The sequence below is a fragment of the Eulemur rufifrons genome, chromosome 16, assembly GCF_041146395.1.
Source record: "Eulemur rufifrons isolate Redbay chromosome 16, OSU_ERuf_1, whole genome shotgun sequence".
Taxonomy (NCBI): Eukaryota; Metazoa; Chordata; class Mammalia; order Primates; family Lemuridae; genus Eulemur; species Eulemur rufifrons.
Genome location: NC_090998.1, coordinates 54,638,413 through 54,663,285, shown reverse-complemented (window position 1 = coordinate 54,663,285; position 24,873 = coordinate 54,638,413). Strand labels below are relative to the sequence as shown.

General features: G+C 39.6%; 1 protein-coding gene across 2 annotated transcripts in view; it reads left to right on the top strand.

The window, feature by feature from the left end:
• The window catches only part of PTPRB (protein tyrosine phosphatase receptor type B), a 106,984-nt gene that overhangs the window by 4,050 nt on the left and 78,061 nt on the right, over positions 1–24,873 (top strand). The window contains exon 3 of one of the 2 annotated variants that reach the window (XM_069489819.1): positions 6,445–6,701. In XM_069489819.1, the coding sequence (XP_069345920.1) occupies positions 6,445–6,701 (257 nt within the window). Of the gene's footprint in view, positions 1–6,444; positions 6,702–24,779; positions 24,834–24,873 lie in introns of those variants that run through there. The other variant, XM_069489820.1, reaches the window with a different exon arrangement.

Below are 24,873 nucleotides of genomic sequence, written 5' to 3'. Positions count from 1 at the left end.
AAGTATGCATGTTGTTCATCCATAGGATGTGAATTTTCTTTGTACATTCTGCATTTACAAAAAGCATACCTGTGACTGTAAAAATCTGAACCATATGTTTCATATTTATTTCATAAAGAAACATTAATGATTTCATTCAAGTATCCATGTAATATTTAGCCAGCACTTATTATGTGCCAGAGCTTGTGCTTGTAACTGAAGTACCCCACACCAGTGTTTCTCAACCCAGGCTGTGTATTAGACCCACATAGTAGCTCTCAAATAATATTAGAGGACAAAGCCTGGGCTTTATCCTCCAGGCCAATTAAATTAGGCATTGTATTTTTAAAAGGCTTCCTAGGTAATTCTAATGTGCAGCCAAGTTTGGAAATCACTAAATATATCTTACTCCTTAGGGTAATGGGGAAGCCAGGTAAGTAAATAGGTAATTACAATAGAGCATAAATAGAAAAAAACACTCCTCTCTCTATTATATATCCTTGCTAGTATGTCACTCACAGTAAGCTACCATTCTTTAAGCAATTTTTCAAGGATAATTTTTAAGTTGCATATTTTGTAAACAGTATTTTGTGTGATCACTAGGTTTTATCAAAATTTAGCTATGTCCATTCTCACTACACTACCTTGTTTCTTCCTGATTAAATTAACAAATGTTTCAACTTCCAGGAAAATGTTGAATAGCAGAATGATAGAGAAAAATAAAGGAAAAAAGGAGAAACAAAGCTTTAAGGTCTACTTTGAGGAGTGCCACCATTAAAATCATGACTATTGCCTTTGTCTTCTATCCAATCCAAGTATAATTTTCAGACCTACCGAACTATCAAAAATTACAATTGCATCTATTCCAGCAGGGAATAATCTTAGCCTCAAGCAAACAAGAAAGGTTACAGTGGCCCAAATATTGAAATTTTATGGATCTACCTGATGGGGAAAATAACTCATTCCTTGGCCTTCATATCTATATGGGAAAAAGGGAAATTTACTCAAAGGAAATGACTGGTTTGCTAGTAGATCTAACCAAATAGTCTTTGACAGGGGAAAACTGAGGCAAGTGAAACTTGAAAATGGTTTCAACAACACCAGCAACAAATCTATTGACAGACTGTGTCTGTGTATTTCTAAGACTTCCAGGTGAAGGGTGCAAAATTACATCCATGGTTTGGGTACCTTTTCTAAGTGATGCCAAGTCTCCTTGCATTTATAAAAAGCTGGATGATTGTCTAAAATTGTTACTTTCACTCCGATGTTCCATATTGTAAGGAGAGTAACATTGAATATAAGATGTCAGCCAACCATTCCACATTTATTCAGCACCTAGTTCAGATTTGTTCATTCAAATCTCATATTTATCTTTCTTTTCTTTTTTTTTTCTTATCATTTTCAACCCCTTGGTCAATTTGCACAAATCTCATATTTATCTGAGGGCAGGCAAATTTTTGCAGGAAAATTTTCAAGTGTCCCTGATGTGGCTGAGCTGGTGAAATCATTAAAAGAGATTTTGCTGATGAAATAAACCATATTGTTGGCAGGCTTGATATAATTGCTGGTTAAAGTAATTGTTTAATTGCAGTAATTTGGGAGATGGGATAAAATGCATAAGCATTGTGAAGGATAAGCAATCATATACTATCTTGAGAGAAAAGGTTTTAATAGAATTTATTTGTTTTAGTGGCTGGCAGAAGTACTTGTGAATACAAAGAGCTTATGTGGAAAAAGAAAACAAAACAGAAAGTGTTTTTTGTGTATATAGACCCTATTTTGACCAAATTGGCTATCACAGCCATCTTAGGGTTTGTTTTCTCCTTGTATCATCATATCAACATGGGCCTCATAATGGACTATTTTTTTAAATATACGATTTTAAAATAATATTATCAATGATTATCGATATATGATTTATATGATCATTGAAAATAGCTGGTGTAGCATTTAGAGTCCCCTGACAATTTTCAGCCTGTGACATATCAATGAACCTCCTCCCCTTTTTCTGACTTTGTTTAGCCTCTGGTTCAACATCTCTCTCCCACCACCTGATAGCCCTGAACTTTTATAAACCATTCTTTCTCCTCCATCAGGCATGCTTTCCTTCTACTCCACTATCTCATCCTTTTCCCCAAAAGAAAATATGGAGTATTAGGATAAAACAGGTACATCTTCATAATGCAACCTATAGTACAGTTGTTGAGTAATAATTGGCTATTGAAAAGTATTTCTTTGACTTGGTTTTTCAATTATTATTTTATTCTAAATTTTTTGCTATGATATGCTCTGGTGCTTTATTATGCTATGTCTTGGTATCAACTTCCATTAATTAATTTTGCTTTATTTCCAATCTTGAGTCTTTTAAAAGTAATTTAGATACGTATTTTTTAAGTGTACTCTTTATTTCACTGATTACATTTTCTGAAATGTGAACTATTCTTTTAACCATTTCTAATAATTATTTAGACTATTCCCGTTTATATTTTATATTCCACTTTACCTTTATTCTAGTCCAATCTTGTTGTGTGTATGTGTGTGTGTGTGTGTGTGTGTGCATGCGCGCATGTGTATGTGTACAGTCATCCCTTGGTATCTGTGGGAGATTGGTTCCTGGACCCCCTACAAATACCAAAATCCAGGGATGTTCAAGTCCCTTGTATAAAATGGTATAGTATTTGCATATAACTTATGTACATCCTCGTGTACACTTTAAACCATCTCTAGATTACTTATGATACCTGATACAATATAAATATAAATAGTGATACTGTATTGTTTAGTGAATAATGACAAGGAAAAAAAGTCTTTAACATGTTCAGTACAGATGCAACCATTCATTCTTTTTTTATTTTTGATCCACGATTGGTTGAATCCACTGATGCAGAACCCATAGATACAAAGGGCCAACTAGATAGATAGATAGATGGATAGATGGATGGATGGATAGATCATAAATAGATAGATAGATCTATGTATATCATCATTTTCTAAAGTATCTTCTGTTTTATTTGTCTCTTTTCCAGATGATTTACTCACTCTTAAAAGGCACATTATATTTGGCATCTTCTTACAGAATAGAAAGTACAAATATTGTTTAAATCTCCTATCCTCAAACTGAGTTTTATTAAAGTTATTTTGCTTTCTACATACTTAAAAGTTATTTATATCGTTCAAAGAAAGAAAACTAACAAATTGTTTATTATCTTTATATTATCATTATAAAAATATTCTATTTCTATTACTTCTGAGCCAATTATAGATTGATTAATAAGCTAAAATACGTATTACTCTTTTAAAAATGCATTCAAAAGATGGTCTTGATGCAGTCATAGCAAATGATGCAGTCATTGCAAATCATTTTGTAGGTGGCATTATCCTATAAAAAGAGCTATATGTAACTCAAGTGCTAAAACTTTTTAGTCTGTACCCAGCACGGTCCATCTTACCTTGAATTGTGTTCTAGGAGGAATTGTGTTACAATGTGGAAACAATGTAGTAGCAATGGTACAATAAAGCTTTTAAAAATAGCTTTAACATATTGTTCCATTGTGTAGAAACTTTTCCTTGCATTTGTCAAAACATCTTGCTCTTTCATGAACTGGGAAATGTATATACAGTTTTAAAGAACATCAGAAGAATTAATAGACACCAAAATATCCAAAGATATACTATTTTTTGTATAATTTCACAGCACCTATTTCAACAAAGAGTTCAGGAGATAGAAAAATAAAGTTATTTTGATCACCTTATATATTTTTATAATAGATTTTCTTTCATCCTATTTTATAATCCTTCAAACCTACATAAGAAATGATTAGAATTCCTTTTTGGCTCATCTTGTACACATGACTAAAACCATAAACTTGCATATATATTAGAATAACCTGAGAAACTTGTTAAAAAAGCAGGTTCTGGGTCCCACACCAAATCTACTGAATCACAATTTCTAGGAGGAGGGCCATGGCTTCAATATTCTAACAAACCCCAAAGGTGATTCTGATTCCTACTAAAGTTTGCAAACCACTGCTTTAAATTTCATGAAATCTGGAAGTTGAAAGTTAAGGCTAAAACTTCTTTCTTGCTTCTTAAATAGCACAAGTTAAAACACAGACACAAAATGAAGGGGTACTGGACCTGAATATTCTGTAGTGTCTTTCTTTGGAAAAAAGGTGGTGGCCTAAAACAGAAAATGAACTTGTTTGGTTTGGGGATTTTAAAAATATATTTAGAAGGTTAATTAAAGACAATCACAGAAGACTGAACCTTTTTCCATAAGATAGTCTAAAGCTACATGCAATGGTGATAAGTTATGTTATTTGCAGAAGAAATTTCAAGAGTGTTTTGACCACTTAGCTAAGTTTGGGAGAGTCCAATTTCATCCACCGAATTAATTATGTAAGTTGACTAATAAAAAAAATTTCTTAGGATAAAAACTTACCAACTGCTCCTTAGTGAAGAAGAGTAAGCATAGGTTGACATGCTAAGACATGTAATTACATGCTAGGTATTTGGAAGCTTGTTTTTGTCCTAACCCCATGGTTAAATTTTTTTTTTTTTTTGAGGATCTAAGAGCTAAAATTGTAGTAGTTGACTCAGACGATCAGCGTTGGCCAAAGCTCAAAATGACCAAAAGGCTGATCTCCATATACAGAAATTTTTATAGCCCTACAATAGACAAATGTCTGCTTATGGGAACATTTAAGCAAGTAACTCAATTAAGACTACAGAATTAAGACTGCTTATTGGAGTTTGTTGTAAAGGAATCTCACTAACAATATGATTGAGTTTGTCATGTAGAAAACACAAGGATAAAAAAATATCCTGGTCTATGTCCAGAATGACTAACCCTGGCACAAAGGTAGTAATAGTGGCACAAGATTTGGAAAAATAAAAACAAACAGAAACTAAGGGGAATGTTTAAAAATCTGTCAAAGCCTAAATCTAGCAGATGTACAAGAAGGGTTGCCAGATAATATGTACAACACCCAGGTACATTTGAATTTCAGATAAATAAATTTTAGTATAAGTATATTCCTAATATACAATATAATCTTTGTATTTTTGTATATTTGGGATATACCAAATTACTAAAAATTTATTGGTTGTTTATTTAAAATTCTAATTTAACTGAACATCACATATTTTTATTTACTAAATCTGTCAACTCTGTGTATAAGGTACTTTGCACAACCTGCTACATCTCAAGGAAAGGATGCTTAATAGCCAAGATTATTTTATTCACTTTTAGGAGAACTGCTGATATTTATATCTTGTTAAATGGTAAAAATACCTTTTCTACTTTGATCTCCTTTTTGTTCCTCATCCCCCTCTTTACATACATTAAAATATGAAATATATTAATCAGTTGAAATTGGAAAGGAATGAGGCTCAAAAGAGGGGTCAGTAAGGCAGACCAGAACAGGGAAAATGTGATGATTAGTAACTTCTTTAGGAGACCTCCACCTGACACACAGTAGTTGCTTAATAAATAGTTGTTTGAATGAATGAACCAGTAAAGGAGTGGTGAAAAAAAATGCTTCCCAATGCTTCATGTTATACAACTGTGTCCCCTAGAGTTTTGCTATACAAATTGTGGTCCAAAGACCAGCAACATCAGCATTACCTGAGAGCTTGTTAAAAGTGCTGAATCTGACAATCTCTACTGCATCAGAATTTGCATATTAGCAAGATCCCCAGGAGATAGAGAGCACATTTTTAAATTATGGCTAGGTGAACCTAATTCATAAATCAGTATTTTTTAACATATGGGCAACTTAGCCTTGCAAAGCAAAGCTATAAATTAACCTCACAGCTCACAGATTTTAAATCTATGCACTATTCTTCCAGAAGATAGGTGGATTCGAAAACTCAACCATCTCATGATTTGAGACTCACACGATTAGGATTAGAAACAGTTTGCACTGTGGTTAATGAAGTGTCATTACTTTCCAAGGAATCCTCAATCTTCATGATGAGGTTAGACAAGTCATGAACAGTGATTTTCTCCACCTGGTATTTTGTCTAAGCCCCCTTTGAGAAGTTCATAAACTATGAGAGTACCCCACAGAAGAAAAGCATAGGTGCATATGTACACGGAATTTTGCACAAAATTTATGGAGATTCAAGGACTCCTAAAGCCAATTCAACAACCCCATAAATGTTCATAGAATGAGTTGAATTCTGTCTTCTATCAGAGCTGGGTTTTTTTCTGATAGCACAGTTTCTGTAACTCTCCCTCTACCATGCAAAATTGATAGATAGGTAAAGGATGGGTGAATAGGACAGGCAAATGAACGTTGTCATATGCGCGACGTACATTTGTTTTTTCATATAACTGAAGCTTATCCATGTGTCCATTATTGTTTTCTTTTTCTAAGTAAAATTGTTTTTATATTAAGAATCCATAAAACACGACAATAATCTTTGCAACTGCTTTTTTTTTTTTTTTTTTTCTTACCTCAGCTGTGCTGGGAACAGACGTTTCAGACAGGTGCCCCAGAAACACAGCTCCTCCTCGGACCCTGACTACTTTTAATGCAGTTCCGTACAGCCCGGAACACCTTATTAGGAACACCACGGAGGCCTTCATCAAGAACACTACAGAAAACTACAGCCAAAACAGCAGCGAGAGGCAGCACCCCAGTCTGCACACAACTGGAATCACAGACACATCCTGGGTTCCGCTGACTACTCAGCCCTTCTCCAGCACCACTGAAGAGGTAAAAAGAGAGTGAATGTGGAGTGTGGTTTATGAATGGTCTCAGAAAGCCTATCACCTGAAAAGACTTGCTTGCCGAAAATACCATCGCTGCAGTGGGGGATCAAGCACTCTGTGTCCTAGCTGCTAATTGTACATGAAATCATTTTACACAGTAAGAAAAATCTTTGAAATTCAATTAAAATTTCTATATCTTTATAAGGTGAAGATAATTAGACTGCTATGACATAACTGTATTCCCGTAGGCTGGCCATATTTTCTGAACCAAAGATAGGGTTCATGGTCTTACACATGGCCTAAAACCAAAAGATAGAAATTGAAATCGGTACCTTGCAGGTGACACTGCATATATATATATCATAATATCATAATCGCTTATGCTCTAAGAGACGGGAAAGAGTTGCAAAGCAATGGCAGATTCAGAAATCACTGTAATTGATTTGGGAACACAGTCAAAAATAAGCAAAAATCACATATCACTTCCACATCAATGTCCTCAAACCTACTTGTGACCTTTAGTCCACAAGGTGACAGATAAGTCAAATGATGAGAAGCAGTGATGTCACAGTCAAAGGAGTCTGTTCAAAAATGTTTCTGTTCGGGTGTAGATTTCTTTGGTTTTACCCTCCATTCACAGTTTTAGGCCACCATTTAGGCAATAACAGTATAACTCTAGCAAATCAAAAAAGCTAAGGTTCCACTTGGCAGTGTTTAGTTATTTTCTAATAAACAAGCCAAATCATTTAAGAAAGTAAAAGCCAAAAACTATTCATATGACTTAACATCCATTAAGTGCTCTGTTATCTTTCTGCATTGTGCAGAATTTAATATTGCACATGGTTCCCAGCTTGTGAGCACATGCTTCATTATTGATCACAAAACAAATATAGCCAGTACATTCAATAACTCATGGAACTTTATTTTTATCTCCACTTTTTCTTAACTATAAATCTTCCCTGTGACCTAGTTCTTCCCTTGCGTCTGAATAGAAGTTAGGAAGGCCCATTACTTTTCCAGACACTATATCACTTTAAAACTCAATACTCACTCAATCCATTTACAAAAATATCCACTCCAGGAAATAACCCAAACTCTAAATTTGACTTAAATGTTAGCTTTTTCTCTCGCATCACCCCACCCAGTTTGAGCTTAAAGTAGGGAAAGGGAAACATGTTCAAATTCTCTCACTCCCTACCTAACTTTTTACCCACATCTCCCAGCTTGATAATTATGGTTTCAGATCTGTCTGGGCTTGGAAAGTGGGAAAGGAAGGCAGGAAATGGAAGCAACAGAGCTGTGACTTAAGGATACCATCATGAACTGGCCCTGTGCTCTCCCTGAATCTCCAACTCCCAGAGTCTTTCAACCACTGATGTGAGTGAGAGATTCACCATTTACTCTTGAAAATGAATGCTTCTTGGTGGAGCACCTCCTCATTTTGGCTGAACGTGCCTCACCTAAAACTTTCATTCTAACATCAGTTTACAAGAGTATTTGTTTACATCTGAGCTCAAATATATACAGTACACAGAAAAAAAATGTGTATCCAATAAAAAACATATTGGCTAAAAACTATGATAAAAACACATTTGTCTGAACACTAAAGGGTTGTCTATTAGCAAAAGAATATTCCCCCATTTTTGCCCAGGTTTGACCATTGTGAAGCACAGAGAAAGGTCCAAGAGGTGGCCGGGCTCTGCTGGAATGAATCCAGCTCCAGAGCTCTGTTGTGGGCACACCACCCACCCGCTGGGGCCAACCCAGCACTGATACAGAGCTCCCGTGACCCAGTCCCAGAGCTGAGTGTGCAGCCTTGGCCTGCCTTTATCTACAGTAAAATCCACTACAGTGTTTATGTGAGCTCCCAGGTAGGGCACCACAATGCTATGCAGCCAGCTATCTCGTGCTCCAGGATTTATTTCTTAAAGCTTTGGCCGGGCGCGGTGGCTCACGCCTGTAATCCTAGCACTCTGGGAGGCCGAGGTGGGCGGATCGTTTGAGCTCAGGAGTTCGAGACCAGCCTGAGCAAGAGCGAGACCCCATCTCTACTAAAAATAGAAAGAAATTATATGGACAGCTAAAAATATATATATATAGAAAAAATTAGCCGGGCATGGTGGTGCATGCCTGTAGTCCCAGCTACTTGGGAGGCTGAGACAGGAGGATCGCTTGAGCCCAGGAGTTTGAGGTTGCTGTGAGCTAGGCTGACGCCACGGCACTCACTCTAGCCCGGGCAACAGAGTGAGACTCTGTCTCAAAAAAAAAAAAAAAAAAAGCTTAGGCAAAATCTTGACTATATGCTGGGAGGCTAATGTGTAAAAGCTATGCTCTTTCCAAAGACAGTTTCTACAACTGCAGCTCTCCGTGACTCTAAAGCCTTAGTTTAGGCATCTCTGCTAGATGATTATTTGATTTAGCAGGAGCTTTAACTTTATAGCAGTCAATTACAAACAGCTGAAGTTAGATACTTTGAAAGGTGAAAATGAGTCACTGGTGATATAAAAATGCCTGTTCTTTGAAAGTAATTCCAAAAGGTACTCTATCTCAACAGTGGATGTCTAGAAGGGTATTAAGAGAGGAGTAAAATCATTCGACTTCATTGCTTCAAATCGTGTAAAAAGAAAATCTGTGTGCCCATTTTTTTCTTTATCAGACAGCACCTGGTTTGTGAGAATTTTGCGTTGACTTGGTCTAATTGGGCTGTGGGTTGGGATGGCCTTTTATCGAGTGATGACAGGACAAATCTGAATACGAGCTTTTGGAGGGTAGGCTCTGTATTTATCTGGTTTTGTATCTCTAGGACCTGAACAAAGTGCTTACTACTTAGCAAGTTTTTGTGGAAAAGAAAGGAAAAAAAGGAGAGATGGAATGGAATGGAGCAAAATGGAATAGAGGTGAAGGCAATGGAGTGGAATGGAATGGAATGGAATGGAATGGAATGGAGTGGAATGAATAGGCGTGGAGTGGAGGGGGGCAAAGTGAGTAGAATAAGTGGGGAGAAGCAAAGCAGAGTGGAGTGAAATTGGAATGGGAGAGTGCAAAGGAGTGCTGAGAGGTGAGCAGACTGCAGTGGTGTGGAAGTGGATGGAATTGTTGGCCACTTGGGTGGCAAATGACCTATTTATTGCCAATGTCCAAGTGGGATGGCTATATTGAGTAGCCATGCTTTTTATTGTCTAAATGTTTTGAAGTTTGAGTGTATCCAGTGTTTAATATATTTATACTATCTAACATAGCTAGTATTTCATTGAAGAACTAATTATCCAGTTCCTTTTTTCTTCTATTTCCCCTATTTCATCTTTCAACTTCACCCTGTAAACACACACACACACACACACACACACACACAGTATAAGAAAAAGAGAAAAGGAGACAATGATGGTGGCTAACTTAGTAATTTTGGAACATGTTCACCCATTCAACAAACATTTCTTGAGAACCAAACTAGTGTCAGAACACAGAGTACTAGAAAACTCAGGCTTTGAGTTCAAAGTCCTGACTCTGCCTCTTCCTAGCAAGGTGACCAGGACAAGTTACTTAAACTTTCCAAGCCTCAGTTTCCTCATCTGTAAAATGGAACCTCCATCTTTGAGAGCTGTTGCAAGGATTGAGAGAGATAATCTGGTCCTTAGTAAGCATTTGGGAAATAATAGTTGTTATTGCTAGTCTTTCCTCGGACACAAAGATGAATGGCAAAATTGTTGCCCTGAAGGGACTCAACATCTGCCAAGGTGTTGAGGGAAATAGAGATATACACAGGCTTTTAGAGAAGACAAAAAGGAGAATCCTGACTGGTGTGGAGGTTTCAGGGAATGCCTTCTGGAGGAGGGAATATCTGAACTGACCTTACAGGAGTGTGGAGTTAACCTAGTAAGAGGTAGGGGAAAAGGGAAGGGTAGAAAGTGAAGGAGCTGGGATAGGGCAGGATGGAAAGTTCAAAAGTGATTCCAATTTTTACCTAAAATTAGCATTTTAAAGAAACTTAGGGATTTTATTACTTTGGTCCAATCATGCATTCTATACTCATTTATTGAGCACCTACTATTTGGCAGACATCATGGGGGGTGTGAAAATTTAATATAAAGATGGTACTATAGAATCACATAGACAGCACAATGTGATCAAAATCATTGAGTGTAGGGTCAGCAGTCTGCTGAGAATGTAGAAAAGACTTAGATGGTACAAGAGCCCTATAATATTTCTCCCATGTACAGGAACTGAAAGTATATGGAGAAAGATCTCAAATACATGTTTTTGAACGCATTCTTCATCTAGGAGCAGTCCTTAATTCCAACTCACTATTTTAATTCATGACTCTATTAAATTATCTGTCATTCCTTTTGTTCCCATAAATATATAGCATCAGGTAAAATCTAGAACAATTAATCCAAGATAGAAATCTAGAGAAGAAAGAATAACAACTGAAATGCTCAGATTTTATGCTTGGAGATATTACATTATTACCACTAATTAACATATATGGAGCCATCACAGAGTTCTAGACCCACAATCAAAGGATGATTCGGAGTTGGAACATGGGCTGGGAGTAGGGGTGGAAATATCACAAAACACTTCAAAAGAGAAAGTGTCACATATTTGTGTCTTTCCTTCCATCAAGAATCCCTTTGAGTGATGAGGAAGAAAAGATAAATAGATGTTATACGGTATCTGCAAAGAAGAGACTGTGAGGGATAGAAATGATAGCTAAGGTTTGTGTGTCAGGAACTATGCTAAGCACTTTCATACACTCTGGGAATTGGGTACTTGCATCCATTTCCCATCACTGTGTAATAAACCTCCCCAAAACTTAGTGATTTAAAACAATGGCAGTTTATAATTTCTCATGATTTTGTTGGATGCGTGGATGGTTCCTCTGCTAGTTTCTTCTTAGCTTACTCTTGCAGCTGTATTCAGCTTGAAGGATCAGCTGAGCTAGTCAGTGCTGGCTGTAGGCTCGGGCACCTAGGTTCTCCTCCACGTGGCCTCTCATCCTCCAGGAGGCCACAGCAGCTTCCTTTTCATGGGGTTTATGGCAGTTTCACCAGTGGGCAAAGGAGGATGCTACAGGCTTCTTGAGGTCTAGGCTCTGGAATCACACAGCGTCACTTCTGCCCCATTCTATTGGTCAACACAAATCTTAAGCCAGGCCAGATCAGGGGGTGAGGAAAACAGACTCCACTTTCTTATGGGAAAAGCTGAAAAACCACATTGTAAAGGGGGATACATTTGGGGTGGGGGGAATTTGTGGCCATTAAACAATCTACCATAGTATCATCATCATCATCATCATCATCATCATCATTATCACTGTCCCTATTTGGCAGATGCCTCCCTGAAACTTGAAGAGGTTAAAGACTTACCCAAGCTCAAATGATTAGGGAGTGGCAGAGCAAGAAGAGTACACACACACACACACACACACACACACACTCCTGAACATCTAGCCACCTATTCTGTGACATAGAGTACCTGTTGATAAAGGTAAATGCCAAGGAAGTAATGATCTGAAATCCAGTAATCACTCTTCGTTAATGCTATTGCAAAATTGTCCTAATTTGACTCTTTTGGAAGCAGAATGTTCCCTACTCTTCTCTTTTTTCCTCCCTTTTCTCACATCCTTCCCTGCCACTGTGAAGGCTCTGACTTTGGAAGACTGTATGTGAGGCCAATACTTGGCCACAACTCTGTGGTATGCTCGCTTGCTTGCTCTCTCTTTTCTACCCCCCCAACCCTGAATAATAAATGAATTAACATTTCATATGCCTAGAGCAGTGCCTGGAAAATAGTGAAATAGTTTAATTTTTTTCTTTTTTATAGCTGGATCTGGGAACTCTTATGAAATAGTTTAATTAATGTTAGCTGCTATTGTTATTATTGTAACCTTTATAAATAGTATTATGTGGCTATGTGTGTCTTCACAAGGACAAAGTCAGTGGAACAGGAAGCTTGTCTATAGTGTGAGCCAGGAAATATCTGGATCAGTTGTTCTTCAAGTACAGACCCAAAACCCAGAACTTATTAGAAATGCAGCCACTTGGGCCCTACCTTAGACCTACTAAATCAGAAACTCTGGGTGTAGGGCCCCCAACAATCTGTGTTTTAACAAGCCCTCTAGTCACACTGATACTTTTTTTTTTTTTTTTTTGAGATAGGGTCTCACTCTGTTGCCCAGGCTGCAGTGCAGTGGCATCATCATAGCTCACTCCAACTTCAAACTCATGGGCTCAAGCGATCCTTCTGCCTCAGCCTCCCAAGTAGCTGGGGCTACAGGTGTACACACCACCACTCCTGGCTAATTTTTGTATTTTTTGTAGAGATGGAGTCTCTCTGTTGCCCAGGCTGGTCTCTAACTCCTGGGCTCAAGCAGTCCACCTGCCTCAGTCTCCCAAAGTGCTAAGATTACAGGCATGAGCCACCATGTCCAGACTCTGAACAATGGAGTGCAGGAGGAAGAGTTAAATGAGGAGTAGTGGACTCCAAAGGGAGGGCGGGAAGAGGGGCCTTGGACTTCGCTTTGGCTTCAAATCCTGACCAGCTTCTGTCTACTGTTTGAGTAGTATACTCCCAGGAGAGGTCTGGTCCGGACCCCCTCTTGGCCGTGTGACCTTAGTGCATGTGGTTTGTTGCAGAGGGAAAGAGCTAGGGCTCCAATGTCAGAGAAACCTGGCTTAAATCCTAGCGGTGAAATCTACTACTCAACTCGAGTCATACTCATTTCTCTTTAAAACAAAGATAATTGTGGGTACTCTATCTGCCTCCTAAAACAGGATTAACATCTGATTAAGCAAAGTGCTTAGAACACTGGCTATTCATAAGTATTCAATAGCTTTAGCAAATAATAATAGCTTCTCCTTGTTTTTATTTCACCGTTCCTATTCTGCCTACTTCACAAGGTTATCAAAACCAGATGAGCCAACCTATTATGTGAAAATGCTTCGAAAGGGATAAAATGCTGAGCATGCAATAGAAATGTTATGGGCTGTCCTGATACCACTAAATATCTATAAATCTTCTTTGGAGGTGCACCTCCTTCTTCCCCTCCCCACCCCACCCTTGCCCTGGCCTGGGAGAGAGGTTGCATTTCCTCAGCTCATGAATAGCCATTGTGGAACTGGTCTGGGCTTTCACAGTTCTGTGTTTCCTCCCATTTGGCCTTCAAAGAGATCACAGCCCAGTGTGAGTCTCCAAATAAATGAGGAGGAGTGCAGAAAACACCCCTCTTCCCTCACCCCCTGCAAGTCTGGGGTAACCTCCTTTATTGGGTCAAAGTATGCAGGGGAGACACCCCACTGTCACCATTGTTCTGTGGCCAGGACTGAAAATGGGACAATATTTCCCTTTACTAAGGCAAAGACCTAGAGGGAGAAGAGCAAAGATGTAGGAAAAAAGTCAAACCATCCCCTAATCACTCCTCATGACTCTTAGATTGCCTGATGTGAATGGGATAAAGTAGAAACAGGTTCTGAGATTGCTGATGCTACAAAAAAGCCAATCAAGGAGTAACATTGTGGGAGAGACGTGTTGCTGAAGACCCTAATTTGTAAGGAGCATCATCCAAGCCTCATTCTGACATGGGCTACGGTTTTCTTGATTTGCCAGCTGAACTGGATTACCGAGGGCCAATAGCATAAACGTGGTTTACAATTCACTAGACCTTGCCAGCCTTAAAATCTCAAGGATTCTTATTGTCTTTTAGTTATGAGTGATTTGCATTGCTTTCCATTTTTGCGCACAAAGACTGTGTTGATAGTTTGTCTATATGTACAATTGACCCTTGAACAACACAGGTTTGAACTGGGTAAGTCCACTTATTTGCGGCTTCTTTTCAACCAAATGCAGGTGGGAAATATGGTATTTGTGGAATTCAAAGCCCAAATATATGGAGGGCTGAGTTTTCCTATAAGCAGGATCCGAAGGGCCCACTACAGGGGGACTTGAGTGTGTATGGATTTGGTTATGGGGGTGGGGCTGGAACCAATTCCCTGACTTATACTGATGGACAATTATGTAATTATATGCACATAAAATGTAACCACGAAACAAAGCATGTGCATTGAAATGGGCTCTTTAATATGCCAGTATTTCTCTGGCACATTGTTTTCCCTTCGGAAATAAGGTCTACCCCAGGCAAGGGTTGACGTAGTAGGAGAGAGAAAGGCAAAGAAAAAGCAAAATGAGATCAAAGGAGAAGAAGCCAGGATGTGCCCATTGAGAGAGGCTGTGGCTCTCAGCCCTGACCATGGATACATCAGAATCCAGCAAATGGGGAAGCTGAGGCAGGAGGATCACTTGAGGCCAGGAGATGGAGACGAGCCTGAGCAATGTAGGGAGACCCTGTCTCTTAAAAAATATAATTTGCTGGATGTGGTGATGCTGGTCTGCAGTCCCAGCTACTTGGGAGGCTAAGGTTCATCTGACCCCAGGAATTAGAGGCTATAGTAAGCTATGATTGTGCCACTGCACTCCAGCCTAGGCAGCGAAGCAAGAAGTCTCTCTTTAAAAAAAAAAAAAAAAAAAAAAAAGCCTGGGAGGCTTTTCTAAGATTCTGAAATTCCACCTCAGACCTACTGAATCAGAATTTGCTGAGTTCTCCTTTCTCAGTACCTACAGTGTGAAAAATCTCCCAATGTGCGATTAGGTTTCCAATCCATTGGAGAATAATTGAATAACCAGCCTGGTGAGAAAAACACTGAAGGCAAGAAAAGAAAGAAAGTGCTGCTGGGGGCGTATAATTTGAATCTAATCACAAGGAAATATTAGACAAGTTCAGATGGAGGGAGATGCCGTGGAAATAAACAACCTGTATCACTGAGAAAAGCCAATGTCATGAAGGTAATTTTAAAAGACTGAGGAATTGTTCCAGATAAGAAGCGTAAGAGACTTGACAACTAAATGCTGGGCTAGATCCTGAACAAGAAAGAAAACAAAAAAATACTGAAAAGGACATTATTGTGATCATTGACAAACCTGAAGTATGGACTGTGGATTTAAGTATTGCTGCAATTTTGAATTTTCTGAATTCGATAACTTTACTGAGATTGCACACTTAATTCAAAATATATGCAACCTATTCTGAAATGGTTCAGGTAAAAATATTACATGTGGAGAGAGAAAGAGAGAGAGAGTGATAAAGCAACTGTGACAGAATGTTAAAGAAACAAACTGGTGAGGTTGGGTAAGGATGTATAGAAGCACTTTGTACAATTCTTAGAACTTATCTGCAAATTTGAAATTATTTCAAAATAAAAAGATTTTAAAAATAAAAAGAATAAAGGAGAAGTTTACTTAAAAGCTTTCAGAGGGTAGGATCCAAGGGATGCTACTGAGTTAGGGACAGGCCAGTGGCTAAGACATAACTAAGGTCTGTCTTCCTTGAGGACCAGGGGACAGCGGGTGGGGGTTGGGAGGTGGAAGGAGAGCAAACACCAGGAGAGAAATGATAATCAGAGGGTCAGAACTTGGGATGAGCTAGTTGATAAGTGTGATGATAAGATAAAGAAACTCTGGATGAAACTGATACATACCCTAAATCTCTCTCATTTACCCCAGCTACCTATTGGTTGCACTCTCATTCCACTCACAGAATAACAGCTTTGAAACCCAGTTTTGTGAAGTATGGTGAAAAGTAACTGAATGGAGAATGCCAGGAGCTGTCCTGGGAGTAAAATTCCCTTTCCATTCTTCCCACACTTTGGAGGAGCTGGCGACAGAACACCACCACTGCTAAGTCCAGATAGAGTCCCCCCACTGGGGAACTGTCTACTGGGAGCTGGTGGCACCTACTTTTCTATCAGGACTCTTGTTATTCTGGATTCCTAATAGATCCAGGCCAATGAGTTCACCTCATCTGTGTAGCTTTAACAAGTGCCTGCTGCTCCTCTGGGGGTCTGCGAACATCGGCATCTCTCCTCTTTATGCAAGTCTGTACTGCCAGCCCAGGACAGCAGAGCTGTAGAGGGGGTACTGCAAGTGTGTGCTTTGCTATGAGTTTTGACCTCGGTGGCCTGAACAATGACATCAGGAATGACCTCCTGATTGTTGAGAAGAACTCCATCTTCTCTGGAGTTAGCGTTTGTTCATTTGGAACATGGGCTTCTTGGACACTAGCTTTTTCCTAAGGCTTAAGTGCCAGCTATTATTAGATTCCGTGATGCTAAGGGTTCCAGGTGCACATCGGAGCAGTTGAAGAATACTATGTGTTTTGTTTAATACTTATAAATGCTTAACCATGTGTTGTTTCATGCTGGGGGTGCAAATGTTTGCCCTGTCAGTGTATAAGTAGACAGTGAGTCTCCATGACCTGGGATGCAAAGGAGATAATAAAGAGTCATGACCCCTTCCTTCAAAGGCTCTGTAATCTAGCTGATGGTTTTAGCAGTACATTTTTGAAAAACATGATAAGATCCTATGATCTTCTGCTTTGATCACTGTCAACCCCAACATTCAGGGGTCTCTGAGATGCCATGTGTCTGCCTCACCCAGCAGAGAAGAGCGGGGTGAGGGAGCTGTGTGGAATTAGACCTGCCCAAGGAGGCAGGCAGAATGTGGGCCCAGAATGCCTCAATCTTTTGATTTTTTAAAGAAAAGTCAAAATCCAGATATTTTTTGCATGTAAAATTTCCTTTCTCAACATTACCTACTCATTCCAATTTTTAAAACAATGCACATATCTCACTGTAAAAGCAAAAAGCTCACCTGTGCTATTTGTGACCTCCAAGGAATTCATGGGAAGTAGTGGTCTAGCAATGAGATATTCAGAATAAAAAGAGGACGCAGTTTTAACCATCCACTCATCATTTTCTAAGGGAGATAAAATGGGTGACTTCTTGTTTTTCTTTTCTTTAAAGCCAATGTTATCTTAAGGCATGCTTTATTTATCTACTATCCTACGGTTTGGTGAATAAATGTTCATGAAAATCATGACCTAGTTCCTGAAACCATAATATGGTGCAGCCACGCCCATGAGGACCATCCACCCTAAGCAGGAATGTTCCACTCGGTTCCTGTGCAAGCAGCTCATCTCCCAGGGCGAGGTCGGGGGGCTGGTGTGAGTGAAGACCTAGCAGGAGGACTTGAGGCTGACAAGTGATTCATTTATAGTTACATCTGGTTGTAAGTTATGTGGCTGTTTGTGGTTACAAAGTTATAACAAAAGCTATGCAACGCCTATTTCCTCCAAATTAAAAAAAAAAAGTGAGGGAGGGGAAGAGGGTGAGAAATTGGTGTAGAGAAAGAAATACTAGGAAATCTCAGAGATGCGTCGGAGAGGGACGGGTGGACCCTGCTGTTAGAGGCATATCCGGCACTCCCACCCCTCCCTTCCAGTATTTAAAAAAAAAAAATCTTGGGTTTGCCCAACAGACGGAGCAGCCGTTAAATGTCTTTGGTACCGATATACTGAAGAGTTTCTCTTGGATAAGAGATTGAAGCAATGATAATTTAGTATCATTAAATGTTCTCAGAAAGACATTTGCATCCATAGACTTTGTCATTCTCTAGTATGACTAAGTGCTCAGCATCTGTGATTTATTTTAACATTAGTCATAGAATATCATTACTATTGATAATCATAGAACTTAACATTTATTGAACCCTTTGGCCAGGAACGGTTCTGTGCATATAAATGCACCTTCTTATTTAATCCTTGCAACTACCTTCCTAACGCTTTTATTATTTCCATTTTCCCAGAGACCTGTGATATAGAAAGTTTATCTAGAAAGATACCTTGAAATATAAGTATTCCAAACTGTATCTCTAAATATAAAATAGGATGGTCGTTTTTTTAAATTTTGTTTTATTTCAGTATATTACAGGGGTACAAATGTTTGGGTTATGTATATTTCCCTTGCCCCACCGGAGTCCAAGCGTGTCCATCCCCCAGACAGTGTGCACCACACACATTAGGTGTGAGGATGGTCATTTAAAAAAAAAAAAAAATCTACTTATTGTTAGGTCTGGAGCCAAGAGGGGGACACACGAAGCCTCAGGTGTAGCAAAATGCTGTTTATTTTGGGCATCTGGGTGCAAGTGGGTGGAGGCCAAGAAGAGTGGCCACGCCAGGAAGGGGAGGGCGGTGGGTTTTATAGGAGGTTTGGATGGAAGCTTGAGGAGGGTGAATTTTTTTCTGAACATCAACCTGTTCTCCGTCTGTGGTCAGAGTTAGATTTACAACCTCCGACTCTCCAGACTCCTTGGCTATTGTTTCACAGCCCTTATGATCACTATCTAACTTTTCCATTAACCGCATTCCATCCTATGCATACTTTCCGCGTTCCCACCCTGAGCAAACCTAATACTTGTCAAAATAATGTTTCCTTACATTTTAATATATCTCTTTTTAAAATGTGTGACACCTGCTGCAGGTTAAAATTTTATTCACTTTTGCTATGATTTACTATTGAGCCAGTTTAAATTAAAACTTAGAAAAGGATTCACCATCTTGTAATTGTTTATAATTGACAAAATCCCCTGATTGCTATGCTTTTGTTTTTAAAAAAAACAATATCTGGAGAAAAGCCAATAGTGAGATTTACATAACAAAAGTACTTCCTAGGAGGAAAAGTACCAAACTGTCCTTATGTCTGACATTCATTAAGTTTGCTGCATATTGATCCTCTTTCTTGTAACATCCACACTTTTTATTTTTCTGAGGCTGAGTTGCCCAGGCTGCAGTGCAGTGGTGTGATCATAGCTCCCACTGCAGCCTCAAACTCCTGGGCTCAAGTGATGCTCCTGCCTCAGCCTCCTGAGTAGCTGGGACTATAGGCACATGCCATCATGCCCTGCTAATTTTTTTTTTGTGTGTGTGTGGTCTAGATAAATATGTTTTAATGATTTTTTGTGGTTGAAGCCACCATTTTTTTTCTTTTTTAAAATTTCAGAATATTATGGGGGTACAAACATTTTGGTTATGTATTTTGCCTTTGCATTGCCCAAGCCAGGGCTACAAGACTGCCCATTCCCCAGACAGTGTGCTCTGCACCCATTAGTTATGAATTTACCCATCCCCTTCATCCCCCTTCCACCTGCCTGGCACCGGATGACTGTTACTTCCATGTGTGCACCTGATCAGTTAGTACCAATTTGATGGTGAGTACATGTGGTGCTTGTTTTCAAAAAATTTTTTGTAGAGATGGGGTCTTACTATGTTGCCCAGGCTGTTCTCAAACTCCTGGCCTCAAGCCATACTCCAGCTTTGGCCTCCCAAAGTGCTAGGATTGCAAGTGCGAGCCACCACACCCAGCCCACATTTTATTTTTAATGAGAAGTTATAAATATAAAAATATGTATATTATATGTTATAAAGGTCACAATTTACTTAAAAGATACATTCTAAACTTGTTTCAAGACCTCCCAAATCATCTATGTAGTTTCTTATAACCAGAAAGCTCAGTAAAATTTAAGAGAAAAAGAACAAGAAGATATCATTAACTCTCTTGAATATAAAACTATATCTAGTACAGGGTTTAGAGTACAATCTGAGATTGTACCTTTTGTTTGGAATTTAAGTAGCTCTTCCTCACCAACTAGAACAGGAGGGCCTGTTAAAACACAGATTATGGGGCAGTACCCCCAGCAATTCTGATTACTTAGGTCTGCAGACAAGCTATAGAATTTGCATTTCTAGCAAGTTCTCAGGTGATACTAATGCTACCCTTTGAGAACCACTTTCCTAAAGGATACTGCCTCCCTCCTCCTCCTCCTATTTCTCCTTTCTCCTTCCCTCCCATTCTTATCTTTTCCCACCTTTTTTTCTTTCCCTTCAAAAGCAATCTTCTCTTCCTCTTTTTTATTCCTTTACCCTTCCCTCTTTTTCTCTCTTTTTCTCTCCTCTTCTCCTCCCACCTCCTTTCCAGGATAGTATTTAAGGCATCCAGAGGACTGCGTTCAAAAGGACTTATTTGAAGTATTTATTCACATAACAATATTTACTGAGCAGCTACAAAGATTCATTTATTCATTCATTGAACAAGTCTTAATTGAGACTCTATTTTATGCCCAGCCCTGTGCAAGAAGGGCAAGACAGACAAAGACTCTGTCCTAACAGAATTCCCCATATGACCAGAGAAGGTAGACAGTGCACAAATACATAAATAATGATTATTACCAAATATCATTAATACTCCAAATTAAACAAACAGGTTACTGAGATGAAGAAAAATAAAGAGATACTTTTTTCTTGTGAAATTTGAAAGGGCCTGCCTGGCTCCACAGAGGTGTGTTTAGGCTGAAACTCAAAGGATGAGAGGAAGATAGTCAACCAGAGAGCCTAGACGGGAATGGTCCTAAAAGAGGAAATGGCAGACACAGAAGCCCTGGGGCAGGAGAAATCAGCTCCTTGGGTGTGTCTCCAAAACCCAAACCACAGCCCTGCACACAGTAGGTGCTTAGTCAAGATTTGCTGAATGAATGAATAAATGAATTATCAGACCCAGGCCACTGGAGAGTAGAAGGCAAGCAGGAGAACAGCAAGGAGTGGGCAGAGGCTGGGTAATGAAGGGCCTGGGTGAGGACCATGACCTGTCAGGTCATGCATGAGGAGTTAGGATTAGCTTTGCCAATTCACTCTCCCCTCCCCTCATCCACCCAACACCCCTTCTCCCCATCTACGCCCAGTTCAAACCCTGATCTAAAATAGCAGTTCTAAAGCAGTGGCTCCAGGATGCCAATGACCAGGTGTATTATTCAACATCTATGTTCCTAATGTGACAAGATCCGTGTGTTTTTAGCCAGGAATTGATAATTAATGACATGTTAATTATAACATAATTGTTAATTAATTGCTATGACAATTTTTTTAAGAAACAGCTGTTTGTTCACTTATGTCTAATCAAAAGCAGCCTCACCCTTCCTATGTAGTATGGGAAAAGTTTCCTAGTGGCAAGAAGAGGTTGTCCCCTGAAATGGTACAGAGTAGTTGATCCCAAATTCCTGGAATGCAGTAACTTCTAAAGCAAATGCAGTGCCATTACGCAGGATAAATAGACTCTGAAGAAGTTGAGGAATTCCAAACAAAGATGAGAACAAAGAACAAAATGAATCAATTTATTTATATTTTGTACAGTAGTTTCAAGCAAATTCCTCATATAAAAGATGATGTCTGGAAGCTTCGTCCAGTCCTTATTTCCTTAACTCTGTTACAATTCTCTCTGATTTCTCATATTAATATATTTGCTTTTAAAAGGAAAAATGTAATCAGTAAAAGCTTGAGTTTAAACTTTCCCTTTTGTTTCATATTAGGCTAATTTTTATGGGTTACTTAGGACCTACTAATTATTTGAAAGCTCTGTTTTCAGCCTTAAGATTTTCCAAGGGAGAACTAGTAGTTATATACCTCTGGAAAAGAGATATCTATAACTATTGTCCTTTTCTTCAGTATTGCTATGATTCTTCATATAGATTGAAGATAATAAAATAGATAAAGGATACATGATTCTAAGTGTATATGTCCCTCTTTGGTACATCAAAAAGAAAATAATTGCATTGAAAAAAATCATTTCTTTTTTTCCTAATTACTGTTCCCAAGAACTTTATTAGCATGATCACTGTTAAAAACATAGAATTTGGAGGCATCTAACCTGTGTTGCTGTGGGAATATTTTATTGCCTTGTTTGATTGGTCCTCTTCAAACTTTGACTTTTTGGTACATTTGCCTGCATGATAAGGAAAGATTGTTAGACAGTATATTGGAAATAAAATATAGCTCTAAAATTAACTGATAGGGTACAGTATATTGGTGCCATGTAGAGTTTTAAAAAAATGTTTGGGAAAGGTTGGAGTATATAGGATTTATTGAAGATTTCCACAAATAACAGAAGGCTATTTAGTATATGTAGGTGGGAAGATTCCAAATCTGAGAGCTGAACTGTGAGAACATTTTAAACCTCAAAAGAAAGGTCAAAGTGAAGGGTGAGCAACAAAAGTCAGTAAGTGGATGTATTTAAAAGACAGCAAAAATGTGATTTGGGTACAGCACATTACTTGGCAAACTGATCGTGTACAGCACATTAAAATTTGCAAAGATGCTTTAATATATATGATCTTATTTATTCATAATAGCTCTGTGATGTATGTAAAGTAGGTATTATTACAGTTTTACAGTGGATAGAAATAGTGTCATAGAAACTTGTTTTCTTAATATAGCAAAACAAGAAAAAGGTAATATTGAAAAGGAATAAAGCTGAAAAAACACCCCTGTAAAGGCTGAAGGCAGCCGGAGCCTGCAGTAAGGCTTGCAGTATCTAATGCAGGGGAGGAGGGGGCTGTCTTTGACGAGGCTGAAAGATACACCAGGCTGTGCAGAGCCATTGAACTTGGGGGCAACAAACAGAGTAAAAGCTCCTTAGTAAGACAAGTGAGTGACCTGGGCAGAGAAGTAGGAAAGATTCTGTTTTCCCAGAAATACACAGATGTTTTAGGTGTAACCTTTTCTGAGTGTTTGCTAACTTGAAAAGGGAGAGTTGAAATCTCTGATCTGGCTGCGGAGATTTGAAATCTCTGGTCTAGCTGCAGGTTAGAAGTACATAAACTCTTTGAAGGAGGAGGAACTTTTTTTTTTCCATTAACAGATTTTTTAAAAACATGTTTTCTAAAAGAAATAAAACAATTTTTGCTTTTTTTCTACTTTTCTTCAAAGTAGATACACTAGATAAAATATCCCAAAATATAGTTTTATGCATAACCTGTCTATTTGAAAAAGAAGGGAATATGTTCTTCTTCCACTGATTTGAAAATTAGAATATGGAATTGCATGTCTTTTGGTAGTTGTTAGAGACAGCACCCCCCAAAAAAGGAATCAAAAATTTTAAAAGTTGTTGTAATATTTTGCTATTGTCACCTGCACACAATGAAATATTCTTGCTGTGTGCTTATTGGGAGCTTTTCTAAAACCCATCTTCAGATACATAATCATTCGGGTACTAAGGCAGTTGCTCAAGGGTATACAGTGAGTGCTGAAAACTGAGAAATGCCGTTTCTTTGTAAACTTGTGAGAAGCTGAGCCATGAATAGTATTTTTCACAAACAAGAGTTTACAGGGCTTTCTTCTATTGGTTGGATAATTATGGATGAAATGGCTTTACCTACTGGATGAAACAGTGATGAAACTGCTTTGCTATGGGTTGAACAATGGACGGTGATTATACTTGTTGGTCAGCGCTATTTGCATAAGATTTAGGGAGGACACAGACCCATACAAGAGAAAAGAGAAAGTGAGTGGGAGAAAAGAATGAAGGTCAAGTTGACAATTGTCCGGCTCCTTTTGGGGTCTTTTTCTCTTGCTGGTGTCAAGAGGACATGCATTGGAACAAATGAATGCTTTGAGGTGAGAAGGGCAAAAGCACTCTAATAAAAGGCTCCAGGAAAGAGTGTAGGCGACCTAGGGAAATGTGCTGCGGTCAAGTTTAATCCTGGGAAAAGAGGCCCAGGAGAAAGCAGATGAGGAAGATAGGAAGGAAGATAGGGAGGGGGAGACGCTGGGTGTGGAGGGAGGAAGGGGGCAGGGGTGGGGGCCTGGAAAGTGAGAGGGAGCAAGCACTAATTGTGGCTAAAACGACTGGAATGAGGACCACAGAGTGGGGAAAAGTGAAAGTCCAGGAGGAGGAGGAGGAGGAGGCAGAGCCCCGCGGACCCGGACGGGACCCCGGCGGGGAGGTGGCGGCGCGGGGGCAGCGGGGACAGCTTGGCCCGCCTCGGGCCCTCTTGGCAGCCTCAGGCGCTGGCTCCTCGGGGCTCCCTCCCTCGCCGGCGCATTGTTCCTTTGCCGGGAGACGAGGAAATTGCCTTTTGATTGCGGAAGTCCGCGGACGGGGCTCGGGGCGAGGCAGCGCGGGTCAGAATGGCAGCGTGGGAAGGGCGGCGCGCTGCCTGTCCCCGCCGCCTCTCGTGTCCGCAGCCCGCCCGGGGCGGCAGCAGCAGCAGCAGCAGCAGCAGCAGTGGCCGCGGTGGCCCCTGCGTGTGGCCAGCCCCGAAGGAAGCGCGCGGCGCCCACGGGGCGCGCTGAGCGCGCTCAACAGGTGACCCCTGCGCCGCCCCGCGTCCAGCCCCCTCTCTTTAGTCAGGGTCTTAACCACTGAGCGCAATGCTGAGCCATGGAGCCCACTTGGCCTTGGGGATCGCACTGAGCCTGCTGCAGGTGAGTGACCTGAGAAGGGGTCGGGGTCCAAGGCGCCCGC